Raw genomic sequence first — 17,694 nt, 5'->3', positions numbered from 1 at the left:
GCATGCAGCACGCTCGTGCAAAGACATGTGCAAGCAAACCTTCAACATGGCTGATACCGTTTTAAAAAAAACACCAAAACACGACAGAAGCTGCCCCTCGTTCTAATGCCTCGGTAACAAGAAAAAAAAAAAAACAGCGCAGAGAATACCGGCCAAACTATGGTTAGTCAGCCTTCTAAAAACATTTTGGACCCGCTCAGAAGATGACTACAAAAGCATCCACCTTACTCAGTTTTGGAAGAGGGATGCACACGCATTCACACACAATGAAAACCAACAAAAAGCGATAAATGCTGCAATCTTGAGAGTGAGGAATAAAATGTACTACAGCATACAAACACTCTTTCCGATAAAATGAATGCGGAAGCTGTACTGTTCAAATTGTGGAAAGGACATTGTTTGTTCCGCCACGTTTCACGGCTGCTCTTGACGGTTCGAAGTACATTATAGCATACGCCACAATAAAGATTTGTAGAACTGCCCACTCGAAGGCAGCGTTCTATTCCACAATTGCTAACGGTGTAATCCCTATGTAATGCATTAAGCCATGTATTAAACTATGTATTAAAGTTTATTTATTGCTTTTGTCAGAACCTTTTAGGGGCGAATCCCCTTTGGGGCTGGGCTGTGGCTCCTCCTGTTGTCGTCGTCGGAATCGTCGTTTCATGTAGTTACGGTACTGAAACACCGAAAAAAAAGACCACGCGAAATGTGGAGAGAGTGGCGCCATTATCTTCAAGCCATTCTTTATTTTGCGAAAATGAGGCGTCCATTCTTCCCGCGCGCTGGAATTGTTGCGCAGTTATCAGTGCCATCCACCGGGCGGGAGATTAGAACGTGGGAAAAGACAGTTGCTCTCACGGCACGACACATCCATGGATGAAGCGCCACGAGCATTCACAAGGCGGGCAGGCGAGAACGTCCAGGAGAGCAAGCAGTACACTTCCCGAACATCAGCGTTCGACCGCTAGACGACTTCCACATGAACAACACCCTCCCCACGTGCACGAACTATATATCCAACGGACACAGCCAAAACAAAAGTGGAACCGTTCAATGGCCATTCGCCCGTGGATATCAGACTAGTCGAGCAATCTGTCGCCCTCGGTATAGCTGCCGGCCGTTGAACTCTCATCCCCCAGCAAGGCGACGACGCTCTGCAGTTCCGCCATCTGGACGCTGGCGTAGTGGTGGAACATCATCTTGACGCCGCGAAAGACGCCTATCTTTAAGGTAATCCGGTCCCAGAAGGCGTGCTTGTTGTTCCTCAAAGCCCGCTCGCACAGCCGCTCTAGGGCGCGGATCTCGTGGTCGAGTATGACGATCTGCCGGTTCGCTGCGTTCAGTTTCGCGTGGAGGGCGGCGATGCGCATCTCGAGCGCGTCGTCATCTTCGGGTACTTGCTTCGCCGGGGTAACATCGCCGTCTTCGATGCAGGCTCCGTTTGGGGCGGCCATGTCGCAGCGAAGTTCTGCCTCGGCGGGTGTCGGAGCTTCAACAACCTCGACGCGACTGCGAGCACTGCTTCGCCGGTGGGACGACACAGAGCGAGCTGCCTTGCCTTCCGCGTAGCAGCACAGAACTGGGAGCAACGCGCCCAACCACAATGGCTATGGATCGCGCAATGACCCGACTTGGCTATATACATCTTTTCCGCCCCTTCTTCTTTCTTTTTTTTTTTTGAACGTTCTAGTAAGTACCACGTCAGCGTTGTTAAGTTAAACGTTTCAAGACACCTTATATATCCCGCGTATCAAAAAGCGGTCCGTGGTTGGCCGTCTGCGCTGGGGGCTAACCATTGGCAAACGGGGGTAACACGAGTTGCGCGGCTGATTACCACGATCCGCCGCTCCGCCGGTTCAACTCTGGCAGGAAATACCGATTTCAGGGCTGCGCACTAAGTTCCCTTTTTCAGTTGTGCGCAGATGAGCGGTCACGGCCGCACATGAACGCGCCCGCCGACTGCCACCGGCATTGCGGCTCCTACACGCGTGACGGGTGCCTTTCCCGCGTGAATTTAGAAGTCAAGGTGGCGGGTCAACGAGACGGACAGTCACGGGCCATTATTTTATTTGATCTCCGCCAAATTGTCACGACGATGATGACGACGACGGACAACGACCACGAAGAAGAAGAAGAAAGAAGAAGAAGGCACGCAACTCTGCTTCACCACCGTGGCCTCATTCATTTCGGAGACGGCTCGTCTGCCGTGCTAATATTATTCCGATCAAGCTGACTTTGGTTTTGCTTTCTCGCTCCTCTTTCTCTCTTTTTCCCTATCTCTCTTCAACCTACGTACTAAATCCTATCTTCGGCTTAACTGCTTTGCCTTATCTCATTCTTTTTTTGGTGAAAGAAAACTCTTCTTGGCCAATTCCCTTAAATGGGCATGCGGCGGTTTTACGGGCTACCACCACCACTTCGCCGGTGCACACGCACGCCGGAAAGCTTCGGGCAACTGTAAAAATATCTTCTATTGTCGCTAGCGGACGACTAGATATTGTGGACGACCTACAGATACTCGGTCCCGAAAAACATAAAGCTTCTCTTGGCGCCGTTTCGATTGCTGTACGCGTCGCCTAGTTTCTGGGGGCGTTTCAGCGGCAGTTTTCTGTTTCTACGTACTAACTTCCAGCAGCAAAGCATAAAAGCTGCAACATCCTAAAGTACGACACAATTCACCATGCGTGAGCGGTAGCTTATTTTAAGATATTTCCTGACCCGTGTATGGTAAAATGTACGGCTCTAATAACAGGCTTTAACGCGCCGACGCAACGCAGGCGATGAGGCGCGCCGTAGTGGAGGGCTCCGGATTGATTTCGACCACCAGGGGATCTTTAACGTGCGCCGAAATCTCGTACACACTGGCGTTTTTGCTTTTTGCCTCCATCCGAAAAGCGGCCGCCGCGGCCGGGAATCGAACCCATGACCGCGGCCGGGAATCGAACCCGTGGCCGCGGCCGGGAATCGAACGGCGGCTCACTGGCTGATGCATTGCTCGACAGCGCAACGCCTCAGCCAGTGAGCCACCGCGGCGGATTACAAGAAATGGCGTAAAAAGAAATAACGCTGTACTGGTGCGCGAGTTGTGTTTTTTTTTTTCTTGGTCATTTTTTCGTTTTGTTTTTAAGTGCGAATGCACTTCTTAAGCGACCCTGAACCTGCGTCCACCGGCGATGTCCGCATAGCATACCCACGTGGAGGATTGGCCAGGAATCTCCTCGTCTTCCTTGGCAACGGTGGGAGATGGGCGCGCGCTGCCTGGCCGCTGACATGGCACATATCCACTTGGGGGATTGGCCAGGAATCGGGCGTGAGAAGGGCTAATGCACCCGCTTAAAGGAGTACTGACACGAAATTTCAAAGCTGAGATCCGCTCTAGCAAACAAGTACAATGACAACACAAATATGTGTCTGTGAATAAATGCATCTTTCTTTCTTTGTAGTTGTGTCTGTGTGTGATCTCTCTTTCGCGAACATTACCGAACCGCGCAAATTCAACTCGTGCATTCGCACGTTCACATTCTTCCCCTCGGGGAAATGCGGGGAATTTTTTCCTGTTTTGACGTGTGGTGAAAAAGCTGCAAAGCTCAATGTTAATACTCAGTTTGCTGTTATGAATACCGCAGGACTGTATATATTTGTAACGCGTTATCAGCTGCTGCATGTGCGGTGCGGGCAAACTTGCGGCGATATAAACGTGTTGACATTGTCATATGGTGCGTGGTAGCACGTGCATTTTTTTTTTTAAGAGCTGGCACAAAAGGCGTTCGATAGGCAGGACAGGCACTGAAAAGGCCAAGGCGATGAATTGGATTGGCTATGTTCTAATCAAAGACATGCCGCAGTACAATAAAATGATCCGCGGTTTCGCTTTTACAGCAAGGAGCACGAAGACCGCAGGGGTGATACCGGGGGCAGAATTCTGAGTTTGTCCGTTTCAAAAATGTCCCTATCGCGTCGGTTTCAGTCGTGACGTGGGTACACCTACATGGCCTCTTCTGACCAATGAGATGCAACGAAAGCGACGCCTTTCCTTGCTTGTGCTACTGCCCACCTAGCCGTCTTCTGTCAGCTAATAGGGCTCGCTCGAAAGGGACACTTCAGTGCAGACGTGAAATGGACAAAACTGAGAATTATGCCCCAGCGCGATGCCAATAATATTGGCGCTTGGGTATCCTACATCTGATAGTGGTTAACCTAACCTCGCGCTGGCGGGAGAGACAAAACTACGAGTCCAAAGTACGATTTAAATAGATATAGCCGTCAAAGCAGGTGATAGCACATTCGCGTGTTCTCCCTACACGTGGGTCATCACATATCACGACAAGCACGTTTCATTCGTGCATGCGCATTGCGGAACCCAGCAAACGCAGGAAACGCAGTCTCCACTGCAGTGAAGCCACGTGGCGCGAATATCCTCCCATGGACTCGTTTCCCCGGCCTTACCGCAGTCAATATGGTAAGCCCACACACGCGCGCTCGCGCACAAAGGAAAGACGGAAGTCGTGACCCGCCGCGCACGGTGGCTCAGTGGCTATGGCGTTGTGCTGCTAATCCCAAAGACGCGGGTTCGTTACCCGGCCGCGGCGACCGCTTTTCTGGTGGAGCCCGAAAAGCGAAAAAGAAAAAGGGCCATTGCCGCCGGGAGCCCAAGGGCCCAAGGGCCCTTGGGCTCAGTAGCGCACAGCCTGATATAGCCACTGAGTAACCGCGGCGATATCATCTTTTTCTCTCTACGACGCTTTCTCTCTTGTTCGATTACTATGGTAGATATGCTTAGCCAATTATCTTTGCTAGCCTAAATGCACGCTGTTAGTTGTACTATATTTCACTACTTACCTAATCGCTACTTGTTTACAAACACCATTCAAATGGACCAATTACCAATGAAATAGCCATTTTCGTTTTTCGCCTCCATCAGAAAAACGGCTGCTGCAACCGAGATCGAGCCCGCGTCTTTGGCCTCAGCAGCGCAACGCCTTAGCCACTGAGCCACCATCGATGGCGATCTTTTGATTACTGTGACAGAGAGGCTTAGCCTAAATGCAGGTTATCAGTTGGAATACGCCTTATTAACGCACCTCACTGCTACTTGTTTAATTACCATGCGCAAGGTTATCCTGTAGTGCGGAGCACACGATCCTAACACAGGCCGCAACCGCTTTGCTAAGTTCACTGTTAGTCACCTAGAATCATCGCCGCGGTGGTCCAGGAATTCCGTGCTAGAGCCACCTTCTGGAGGACCCTGGTTCAAACACCACCTAGCACGAAAATTTACTCAGTTTACCTTCTACCAACTTTTAGTTTGTTTATACGAGCTGTCCCGAGCAACGCGGCATCATTCCAAAAATCCACTGGCGGGTTCTTATTTATCCTCTCAGCATGTCGCCCATTTTGTATATCATTAGTCCGCCAGTTAGCGTGCCATAGAAGCCCGATTTTCGACCAATACAGCGAACAAGCACAAGCTTTCGCGGGAATATGTCAAGTGGACATCGCCAGGCTTAAGATAAAGATGTCAACTGACTAGCTTTACGCGAATTTTGCCGGGAACAGGTACTACCTTAACGTGATACGTATCGCGGTTACGGGACTTAACGTGATTTCGGTCACGTGACTGCGTGGCCATACGAGTGGCATCTAAGTTACGTGATGTGGGCACTTGTTACGTGACTTGGGTTACGTGATCACGGAAGCGGTGTCTAAGCTGTAGGCTGAGGTGGGCACAGCCATAGCGGGAGGTTGCTACGCAACGCAAATTAAGCGGCGCACAGCTGGGCTCAGTTTTCTGGTAACGCTCTACGGTGGAAGTAAAAGCTTACTCCGCTGTCATAAGCAAAGAGAAAAGACCATACAACATGGCAGTTGGGGTGTGTCGCCGTTACAGTCAGGCCATTCTTTATTCCGCGAAAGTGGGGCGTCTATTTCTTCGACACACTGGAATTACTGCACGGTCGTCAGCTTCAGGGCCCACCAGGCGGGCGACCAGCACTCTGCAAGCAGGAGGCCGTGGCCGAGCTTTCACTGCAAGGCGCATTCACAGCCGAACGGTTGCCGCACCACGAACTTCTGTTCAGAACGCCGGCAGACGAGACCGTTCAGACGAGCCACGCGCTTTCGCGGTCGATCATGACACGACTTCCACGCGAATCGCCTCTATCCCCACATGCACGAACACTATACATTCAACGGATACCTGATACAGAAAATAGAGTAGTGCAAATGGCGTTCGCGCGTAGTGCAGAAGACTAGTCCTGCACTCTGCCGGCCACAGAATAGCGACGGGCCGCAATCTTCGCTTCCAGCAGGGCGACGACGCCCTGCAGTTCGGCGAGGTTGGCGGTGATGTAGTGGTCGTACATCATCTTGACGCCGGTCATGATGGACATCTTCATGCGGATGCTGTAGCGGAGGGCGCTCTTGTTGTTCCTCTCGGCCCGCTTGCACAGCCGCTTCAGGTCGCGGATCTGTTCGTTGAGCAAGACGAACTGCCGGCACGCCACGTTCACCTTCGCCTGGAGAGCGGCGAACCGCATATCGAGCGCGTCGTCATCATCAGGAGCCGGCTCCGCCGGGGCGACGCCACCGTCTTCGACGCAGCCTCCGTTGGGGGCGGCCATGTCTCAGCGAAGTTCTTGGCCGGGTGTCGGAGCTACGGCAACCTCTACGCGACTGCGAACACTGCTTCGTCGATGGGGTAACACGGAGTCAGCTGCCTTGCGCCTACGAGCCCAGAAGTGAGAGGAACGCCACCAGTCACAACGGCTATGGCTCGTGCAATGATCCGACTCGGCTAAATACACCTTTTCCGCCCCTCCCCCTTCTTTATTTTTTTAACGTCCTAGTAAGCACCACGTCAGGGTTGTTAACCATAACACGTTTCGAAACACAGCATAAATCGCACGTATCAAAAATCGATCCGCGGTTGGCCCTCTGCGCTGAGGGCAAGCCATCGGAAAACGGGGGAAACTACAAGAGCTGCGCGGCTGATTAGCACGAGCCGCCACTCCGCCGGTTCCAGTGTGGCGGAAGAGCCCTCTTTCGGTGCTGCGCAAAAAGTTCTCTTTTTCAGTTGTGCGCATGTGAGCGGCCACGCCTGCACGTGAACGCGCCGACTGCCACAGGCGCCGCGGCTCCTACACGCGTGACGGGTGGCTTTCCCGCATGAACTCAAGATGGCGGATGGACGAGGCAGACAGTAACGGGCGACTATTTTATTGGATACCCGCGGAACAATAACGGCGAAAAAGAAGAACACGCGCTACCCATCTTCCCCACCGTGGCCTTCGCTGGTGCACGCATGCACGCATGGGCGAGAGCCGGACAAATGTTTTCGATTGCTGCTGTGAATATGGGGATTTAGCGGACGGTTAGATATTATTGTGAACGACCTTCTACTTGGTCACGAAAAACGGTACATAAAGCTTTTTTAGGCGCTGTTTCGATTGATATATCTGTCGCGTAGTTTCTTTGTTCATGCGTTTCGTTTAACACGAAGCTGTTCGACGGCATTTTTTTATTTCTACGTACTAACTTCCACCAGTAAACTATAAACGCTGTATACATAGAAAAATATGACGCAATTCACCAGGCATGAGCGGTAGCTTATCCTGAGAACTTTCCTTTCCAGTGTACAGTCGGCCAAATCTTTAACTGGCGTGCGCGAGCGGCGACTTTTCTGTGCATCAGCGCCATATGACGGAGCCAAGTTGCAAGCTGTTTGAGGCTAAGCGCATGCCCAGAAAGCCGCGCTCAGTTGTGCCCATCGTCTGCTAGGCTGTTCCTTCCTTAGCGCGTCACCCCTTATGAGCGCACTGCGAATGATCCAGGCAGCGGGGTAAAGCGAATGGGTTTGCTCTTATTTTATTTTCCCAAGATTAACGTTGCAGCAATCAATCGAGTAAATTTCAAGATACGCCGAACACGCCCAATCATGAGATAAGCCGAAGACCATGGGTTACTTATTTCTTCTTTCGGTTTTTTTTATTTACATGCCTACTTTATAGCTTCAGCATGGGCTTCAGCACGTTGAAGATACCAAGCGCGCATACGACTGATAACTGTTCTTAATACACACGAGAAAGCGTTTACGTCACAAAATAAAAAATGAGTGAACCCTATTCTTCAGCCTATCTCATGAGTGAGCGTGTTCGGCGTATCTTGAAATTTACTCGATTGATTGCTGCAACGTTGATCTTGGGAAAATAAAATAAGAGCAAAGCCATTCGGTTTACCCCGCTGCCTGGATCGTTTGCAGTGCGCTCATAAGGGGTGACGCGCTAAGGAAGGAACAGCCTAGCAGACGATGGGCACAACTGAGCGCGGCTTTCTGGGCATGCGCTTAGCCTCAAACAGCTTGCAACTTGGCTCCGTCATATGGCGCTGACGCACAGAAAAGTCGCCGCTCGCGCACGCCAGTTAAAGATTTGGCCGACTGTACACGGTAAAATGTTTTGTTGTAATCGCACAATTTTCTGAACAAGAGATGTTGTAAAACAAAATAACCCTGCTCTCGTGTGGAAGTTTTTTTTTTTTCTTGGCCGTTTTCTTGTTATCTCTGCCATGTTTTGACACGTGATAAAAAAGCTGCAGCGCTCCAGCGTACGTTAACGCTCAGTTTTTTGTTGGACAGGGCAGCCAACTTTGTATATTTGACACCGGTTATCACCTAATGCCTGTGCGGTGTGCGAAAACTTGCGCTGATATAAAAGTGTTAAAACTGCCATATGACGCATGCAGTGGACGCAAAAATTGCATAAGTGTTAAGTTCAACTTATGCCGCCCGTGAAGCGCCAAATATTGTTTCGTGCACAGTGACATTTCTAATCTCTCTAAGCGAGTAATCGCGTTTTATGAAATGTGTAATTTTTTTAGCGTTGGCACAAGAGGCATTTCACAGGCAGGATAGGCACCGAAGAGTAAGGCCAAGACGTCGATATGGAGCGGTTAAGTGATGTTTTCTAATCAAAGAAGGACTGCTGCGATACACACAAAAAAAAAGATTATCCATTCCACGGTTTCGCTTTTACAGCAAGGAGCATGAAGACCGTGATACCGGGGGCAGAATTCTGAGTTTGTCCGCTTCAATAACGTCCATTTCGCGTCGGTTTCAGTCGTGACGTGAGTGCTCTTGCGAGGCCTCTGACCAATAAAGACATGCGCAGAAGCCGACCCCTCCCCTTGCTTGTGCTGTGTCCCAGCCGATCATCCTCTGCCAGCCAATCAGGGCTCGCTCGAAACGGACGCTTTGAAACGGAACCCGCCGCGGTGGCCCAGGAGCTAAGGCGTTGTGCTGCTGAGCCCAAGGACGCGGGTTCGATTACTAGCCGCGGCGGCCATTTTTCTGATTGAGGTGAAAAGCGAAAACGCCCGTGTGTGTGAGCTTTCAGCGCACGTTAAATATACCCCCAAGGTGGTCAAAATCAATCCGCAGCCCTCCACTGCGGCGCGCCTCATCACCTGTGTTGCGTCGGTGCGTTAAGCCTCACAATTAATGAAAATAAATCACCTTGAAACGGACATGAAATGGACAAAACTGAAAGACCCGCCCCAGCGCGACACAAATAAAAGTGGCGCCTTGGTATTCTACACCTGACAATGGTTAATCTAACCTCGCGCTGGCGGGAGAAACAAAACTACGAGTGCCAGGCATGAACTAAATGGACATAGTCGTCAAAGCAGGTGACAGCAAATTCGCGTGTTCTCCCTACAAGTGGGCGCACATCTCGCGACAAGCACGTTTCGCCCACGCATGCGCAGTACGGAACCCAACCAACGCGGGAATTCAACGCAGTCTCCCCTGCAGGGAAGCCGCGTTCCGCGAAAATCGTCACTGGACTCGTTTCCCCCACTCATTCGTGTACCTACAATGTCACGTCAGTCGATTCGCCGGCCCGCACACATGCGATACACACAAAGATTGAAATAATGAATTCGAGCTATTCCGACGCAGAAACTGACAAATGGCGCGACGTGACTCCCTTAATTGGCGCAATCTGAATTATGGAAAAGGACCGTCGCCAGGCGGCGCTGCGTACCCTATACTCCTTCACGCCGCAGATAAAGTTAAGTTACAAAAGATCCAACGTTGGTATAAATGAACGCTGGGGAAAAGGGGGGTATTTGACGGCAGGATTGCACACCATCGAGAGCTAAGCGCAGACGGCCGCAAAATACATCAAACAGCGCAGGCATGCAGAGATATATACAGTCGCGCTCGTGTTGTCAGCGCGGCCACCGCCGCACCCGATGGAAACGAGCGGGCGCGGTTAATTTTTTAATGCGGCCGCTAATTCGCCTTCCTTATTGCCTTTTTGATTCCGTTTCCCCGGCTTCATTTAATCTGCTTCTGTCGAAAGGGTGCGGCTAGCGCGCTGTGCAGCCCGCGCCCGGGTCGCGCTGGAAGTGTGCGTACGTGATAAATTTGGACGGGACTTGACGAAACTGTGAATCTCTACATAACGAATGCTACGCTTACTTCGAAAACCTCCGTGACAAAAATTTAAGTCTGAACCGAATTGCTTCCGTACAATTTTCTTTCTGGCGGCCAAACGTAAGATTGTACAACATAGCTTCACATCGGTACCTTAGGTGATTGCTTGAGTTCTTTGTTGTTGTTGTCGTAATAGCCTGATGCAGGGAAACCCCTGCAAATTAAAACTACATAAATACTTCCCAAACACCTAAAAAACGGGAGGCATGAACAGTCAAAGCTAGGAGTATTAATGCACAACTGGTCTTAAACGGTTCATCCAACTGTCCTCTTTTTAACACGAAAGTGTTTCATTCCCGGATACACGAAAATTTCACATACGTCATATCCGTCACGGAAGTGACGCCAGTACAACGAAGCAAGCGGCCTGTAAAGGGTGCACCCCTGCACATAGCGCCTTCTTGCGAGGAAGCAACCTATTTTAACACGAAAATGTTTTATGCCGCGATACACCAAGATTTCCCTGACGCCATATCCGTCACGGAAATGACGCCAGTACACCTTTGCCGAAGCGACCCGCCAGCAGGACGTCGCTCGCCAAGCACACCCACAAGACAGCCGCCGATTCGCAAATCACTCTCAGCTGCAGATTTCGCTGCACATTTCACTTTCGTGTTTTACCGATTCCTATGACAGAGGAATCAACCACAGTTTTTTGATAGTGTATGTACAGTCATGGAAAAATGAAATGTGAAGACGAAAATATGAACCAGCACACACAAAACTGAAAAGAGTACTGTGCGTGGAGGTGCAATAATGCCGCGCTATCGGTATATCTGGAAAGTTATTTTTCGCAGCTTTGTTTCTGTAACGCGTCAATTCGGCTTGCATGGAAACAAATCGCGCTATTTGTGTGTTCCAGTTCATATTTTCATGCTCGCGTTTCATTAGTCCATGAATGTACAGTATGCTACAAATGAAACCGGACAAAAAAACCGCGAACCTGTACATTCCAATTTTCGAAAACTTAGGTGTGTGCGGCACAGCCAAATAACTGCGTAGCTGCATGCGGGTAAAAAGCCGAAAGAAAAGCAGCCTCGACTGAATAAAAACAACGGCCGTTACCTTCGACGGATGAATGCGCGCTATTTGAACGGATCACGCGTACAGCTCAATCCGAAGCTCCCAATATGGCATTGCGCCAATAAGCTTCCGGGAATAAGTGTAATTTTCACGACCGAAGCGCCGTCCTCTAAACGCCTCTAGTTTGTATTTCGTGTGCCCTGTATATGTCGCCACAAAGCAGGCGGTCACAAGAAAGGACGAATATGACCCCGTCCCTCCTGTTGTCGCCTGATCTCGGGCCGGAAGTATGTGAGAGTACAAAACCGACTTCCCTGACGACATATCTCTATCACGAAGGATGATGGATGTGGCGCTTGGGGGTATAGAAGCGAGCGTCATAGAATCAGAAGCAAACTAAGAAGACGTCTCAGACCAAAATAAGGACAAAGGGCGGTCGGTATACGTGCACGTGATTCAGAGGACCGGTGGACCAACCGTGTGTCAAGTACGAGCAACGCGGGACGGGGTGAGGAGGAGAGGCAGAGAGAAAAGCTCGGTGGGTGAATGAAGCGGGAAAATCCCGGAGGGAAGAATTGATTCGGATGACGCGGTGAGAGCGCGGGCCTGCGTACTATAGCGGTGAACGTCGGGAGGATGGGGATGATGACGCCACGACAGCGCGTCTGTGCAAATACTATATATACTCTTTTTTTGTTTTTCTTCGCGGCGTTCCTCGCCCCTCCGACAGAGCAGCAACATCTCCCGACACACAGGCACGCCCCTACCATTTCAACGTTTAAGATCAAACTCAAGTCTCGGAAGGTGAGTCACCGTGAGCTGAGACGTTCTTAAACTCAGACGAAAGAGATGGGGACGGATCCGGAGACACTATTAGGGGCGAAGCCCCTTGGGGGCTGGGGCTGTTACCGTCTCCTGTCGTCGTCGTCGTAATCATCGTCTCATGTAGTCACGGTACGCAAACACCAAGACACTCGTTTACGCCTGGCGCTAGAATGTAACGCGTACTAAAAAAACACCGGAACACTCGTTTACGACACGCGCTAGAGAGCTCCGTGCTTGAAAGACAAGATACTTTTACAGCAACGCTGTATGTATACCTCTACCCCCCCCCCAATGGTTTCATCTCCGTGGGCAAAAACGCCAAGGCGCCATGAATACACATATACACTGCATGCTCCGCCCCTCACTATAGGTTTCACGTTAGTGGAGATGGCCCGAGATTTTTTAAAGCGCATTTCAGGCCGCGGTGCCTTTCACGGTAACTCCCTTAGAGCGTAACATAACATTGTACACAAACATTTCTTGCACCCACAAACGTCATGTTATGACAACACACACGCACACAAAAACACAAATCAGCTCTGCGCTACGAGCGCAGCGGAAGAAGACACGCAGTTCTCTGTTCACACCGCGAAGTTACTCTCGGCTGCTACATAATAAAGTGGATAATGTATGCTACATATATTGTGCTGCGCCCTTTCCTTTTATCTTTCTCTCGTACTGCATTTCTACTTCCCTATCGCCCTATCTCCATGTATCTTTGTGTGCTTCTATCCCACTGGTCGAAAAAGGCTAAAGAAAAAGAAGCAAATCAAGTAGGTTCTCTCTTCCAGTGGCCCACTCGCACGTGCACTCCACTCCTGCGTGATAAGTGCCGCATTCCTAATGGAGCAATATATTTGATGCAGCGGGCACCTCGGACACACACACACGCACACGCCTACAAGGATAGAAGGCCAGCGACAACTTTCTTTCCCTTCACAAAGCAAACGACAAGATCCGCCAACTCCACCCGGACTTGGCGTCATACCTCCGAGACGAGGGGGAGAGAAAACAAGAAAGTAATCGACGGCGGTGAGACAGACGATGAGATAGGCGATGAGATAGACGCCGGCGCACCTTAGACGGGAAAAGGAGACGCTGACCAATCACCATTTCTCGCCGAAAACGGTAGGAAAGAAGAGGAGAAAAAAAAATTCACGCATCTCCACGAAGTGAATCATAACGAGTGGGCGAAGCGCTGGGGATCGTTATTACCGTAAATCACCCGCGGCATTGCCCACTCGCGCATGTAAATGAGTGACAACGCGTGTGTACAGTATATACAATTCCAATGCAATCCAATCCGATACAATTCAATTTAATCCAATCCATTTCCATCCAATGCTCATCGCGCATGCGCAACACTGTGTGCACGGACGCCAAGCCGCGCACAGAGCGAGGTCCTAAGGTGCTTCGCCCCTAAAACAAGAAAGTAATCGACGGCGATGAGATAGACGAAAAGCGCCGGCGCACCTCGGACGGGAAAAGGAGCGCTGACCAATCACCATTCCTCGTCGAAAACGGTAGGCAAGAAGAAGAAGAAGAAAAAGACAAGAGCGCGAGTTCGCACGACACCACCGCACTGAGCAGCTACTCGAAGAAGAGCTTGGAGACGCCACGTTCTCCGTTCCGTGGCGTGTCACCATTGCTCACGGGAAGAGCGAGCTGCCCGGGGCACGACGGTATGTGTGCGCGGGGGCGATCGATCAAGAAGAAAACAGATCGAACTCCCAAAGGAAGAAAGGAAGAAGTGACACAAAGAAAGTTGGCTGTGGGGTACGGCGGGGGAGGAGGAAGGGAGAGAGGAGAGGGGAGACCTCCCACACACCGCTGACGAAGAAACGAAGCGACACGGATCTCCGCCACAAAAGCGCGAGCGGCGGTCGTAATCGCGGTTTCACATCGACCGTTTTCCCCAAAACGAAAAGCGCGAAGAGAGACGACGAGGGGGACAAAGAAGAAGAAGAAAAAGATGGAGGGAGAGAGAGAGAGAGGGGGGGGGGGGGCATTCGTACGAGACACATAAAGCGAAGGACCCAGAGTTGGGGCTGGTGCTTTCGGGGCGACAGATGAGGAGAAGAGACGGCGGAGAGTATATAAACAGAGGAAGTGCGAAATGACTCCGCCCCTTCCATGATTGTCCCAATTAGACTTCTCCGCTGCGAGCTGGCGCAGAAATAGGGGGCTCGATTCCGGCGGTTTTCGGGCACCGCGCCGGCTTGATTCCAATCGGCTGTATTGGAATCCCTGCTTCGACGTACTGCGGGAGGCGTTTGTTCGTCGCGCTGCAGTGATTCGATTTCAAAACGTCGCCGCACCTGTGCGTCCCTCCGCAGCGGGTGACCACTGAAACCAGCAGAGATCAGTGCGGGTGACCCGCATGGTCCCCTCGCATTCGCATCGTTTCCTTTTCTGAAAAGTGGAAAAGAGTAACGCATGCAGTGCTTCATAATGAAAGTTGCAGGGCGATGTGGGAAACATTCTTCACGCACGTTTATTCTCTTTGTTTTACATCCTCGTGTTCCATGTCCTAGTTTCGTTTAAAGCACGAAAGTGTTTTATTCCCGGATACGAGAAGATTTCGGTGACGTCATATCCGTGACGGAAGTGACGCCTATACAATGAAGCAAGCGGCCTGTAAAGCAAGCACCCCTGCACATAGGGTCTGCTTGCGGGGAAGCTACCTTTTGCACTAAAGAGTACGTTATACTTAGGGTTGTTCGTTTTCAGGTTTTAAATTTTAACGCGAAAGTGTTTTATGCCGCGATACCCCGAGATTTCATTGACGTCATATCCGTCACGGAAATGACGCCAGTAGACCTTTGCCGAAGCGACCCACCAGCAGGACGTCGCTCGCCAAGCACACCCACAAGACAGCCGCCGACCCGGAAATCATGGTCAGCTGCAGATTTCGCTGCACATTTCACTTTTGTGTTTTAGCGATTCCCATGACGGAGGAATCAACCAGATTTTTTTTAGTGAGTGAGTGAGTGAGTGAGTGAGTGAGTGAGTGAGTGAGTGAGTGAGTGCTTGCGAACAGGCGTACACGTAGCCTTGAAAGGTGTGTCGGCAATCACTTTGTTCCGGAGCAGCAGCTTTTAATAGAGAGTTTTAGCATAGCGGGTAGCGTGCGCTGCGCTAGCGGCGGCGGGTACAGGGACCCACCCGACTGCGCATGCGCGCACGGGCACGACGCAGAAAAGGGGGGGTGGCTACCGTCCCCGGGGCAAACAGACACGCCCATGCCAGACCATGCGCATTCGTTCCCGAACGGGATGAACGTCCCCGGAACGAATGCGGGCATGTGCAGTCGGGTCCTGGTACCCGCCGCCGCTCGCGCAGCGCACGCTACCCGCTATGCTAAAGCTCTCTAATGAGAAAGCATTGCGTGGCTGACTGAACGAAAAAAAAAACCGCCTAATCAGGAAAGCCGCACATAAATTCCCGTTGGCTGCGACGTTCATTCCACAGCGCGTGCCTCACAGACGAAACATAATGGAGCGCGTGACGCCGGGCAACGCCTGGGCAAGCACAGAGCAGCGTGGTGAAGCGCGGAGGGCAGCGGCGGCGGCAACAACTACGTTGCCGCTCTCCATAACGTTGCATCTCGGACTTCCAGTCGCTAAATAAAGTCTCTCTCTCTCTCTCTCTCTCTCTCTCTCTCTCTCTCTCTCTCTCTCTCTCTCTCTCTCTCTCTCTCTCTCTCTCTCTCTCTCTCTCTCTCTCTCTCTCTCTCTCTCTCTCTCTCTCGGCTCTAGACTCTGACCGAGTCTGCTTCTTTCGCTCAGCGGCGCAGCAGTCTCCGGCAACCCAGGGCGCACTGTGCATGCGCAGAGCGTCCTGTGACATTCAGTTTGACACTCAGCAAAGTGGGCGACCGCGACACCGGCCAAAATTTATTCATTTATTTATTTATGATACCCTCAGGGCCAGAGGCGTTACAGAGGGGAGTGGTGTGAGAGCAAAGAAATAGAAAACAACAACAACAAAAAAACAGCACAAAGACGTTAAGATACAACATACAATAAAATCATTAACACAATGTAATTAAAAAAATTGCAACTGCGACTCATCAAAAACAAACATTAGTAGAACTCCTGATTATACAATGTTAGCTAGAAGATTCCTAAACTGGTGTACGTCAATAATGGGTGCAGTGTCAAAAGGAAGGCGATTCCAGTCGCGACTTGTCCGGGGCAAGAAGGAATGAAAACAATGCATTGTTTTGCACATATCAATTCCAACTTTGCGCTCATGGTCAACGCGGCGGAATTGATAAATTAAGCGACGCGACCAGCGTCAGTGACGGTGGCGCCGGCGAGAGTACTGTCTTGCCGCTCGTCGTTGTCGCTCTCGGTCGCACAACTTGGTGACTGAGAGATACGCCCGCCGCGTTCCTCGCGACCATTCGCACTCGCTGTTAGTACCGTCACTCTGAATAGCCACAGTTAAAGGGACCCAGAAAAGCCTTCTGTAAAAGTTACAAAAGGCGTGTATTGTCACGTAGTACCAATATAGCGATGCAATGCCGTTGGAATTATTGATCTACATTCAGTATTAGCTGCGCCAGAAGCAATTAAATGCACCTCTCCCCACTTGCCGATCGACTCCTCCTCCCTCTCTGCCTCCTTCAAAGCAGCCAGCTCCATTCCTGCGCCTAGGCTCGCGTCAATCACTGCGGACCCGCCTTTGCCGCCTTTGCCTCGGGATCGCGCAGGAAGGAGGAAGAGCAGCCGGAAGCCAATGGCAGTGACGCCGCCGGCGGCTGACCTTGCCGGCGATTGGGCGAATCAGGGGGCGCCTTCGCCGTTTCGTCAGCAGCGATCGCCGTTGCGTCACCCGCGGTCGCCGTTGCGTCACCCGCGGTCGGCTCGCTGCGGCGTCGCGCTCATCGGCTGAGAAAGGCGATCTTCAAAATTGTTTACAAATTATCTGTACAACGTATGGGGCTCACACTTGGCTCAAAAATCCCCCGTTATGTGTTCTACCACCTGAACGCATTTGATTGCCACCTTCACAAAGCTTTTCGGGGTCCCTTTAAGAACGGGGATGCTGGTTGGAGAAGGATGGTCAGTTTGCGTAAACGCTTGTGCACCGCAAGGGCCACGCACGAATCCAACGGGCGCCGCGCTATGTAGCGTATTTTCTCGCGCGTATAACCTACATAAAAAATGCGAAAATTTCAGTGCCAAATTAGCGGTGCGGATAATACGCGGGGTTTTTCCTTTACTGCAGCTTCACGGCAATGTGCGTTGTGCCGTGAAGTGCCAACGCAGTAACACTGACTAAGACTTCCATGGAGAGCAATTGCGCAAAACATACAAGGACAAGGAAGAGAAAAACACGGGCGA

The 17,694-nt window shown here is 51.1% G+C and overlaps 2 protein-coding genes across 2 annotated transcripts in view; both read right to left on the bottom strand.

The window, feature by feature from the left end:
- Positions 1–17,694, bottom strand: part of LOC144137919 (uncharacterized) — a 510,196-nt gene that overhangs the window by 469,345 nt on the left and 23,157 nt on the right. The gene's annotated exons all lie outside the window — the stretch shown is intronic.
- LOC144137918 (uncharacterized) lies at positions 5,797–7,057 on the bottom strand. The gene has a single exon (XM_077669937.1). It carries the CDS (start codon positions 6,621–6,623, stop codon positions 6,252–6,254), a length of 372 nt encoding a protein of 123 aa, XP_077526063.1. The 5' UTR covers positions 6,624–7,057; the 3' UTR covers positions 5,797–6,251.

Source organism: Haemaphysalis longicornis, unplaced genomic scaffold (assembly GCF_048455015.1).
Source record: "Haemaphysalis longicornis isolate Haplotype H1 unplaced genomic scaffold, Haemaphysalis longicornis Haplotype H1 scaffold_5, whole genome shotgun sequence".
Classification (NCBI taxonomy): Eukaryota; Metazoa; Arthropoda; class Arachnida; order Ixodida; family Ixodidae; genus Haemaphysalis; species Haemaphysalis longicornis.
The sequence above is the reverse complement of the archived record's forward strand: the minus strand, read 5'-3'. Positions and strand labels throughout refer to the sequence as shown.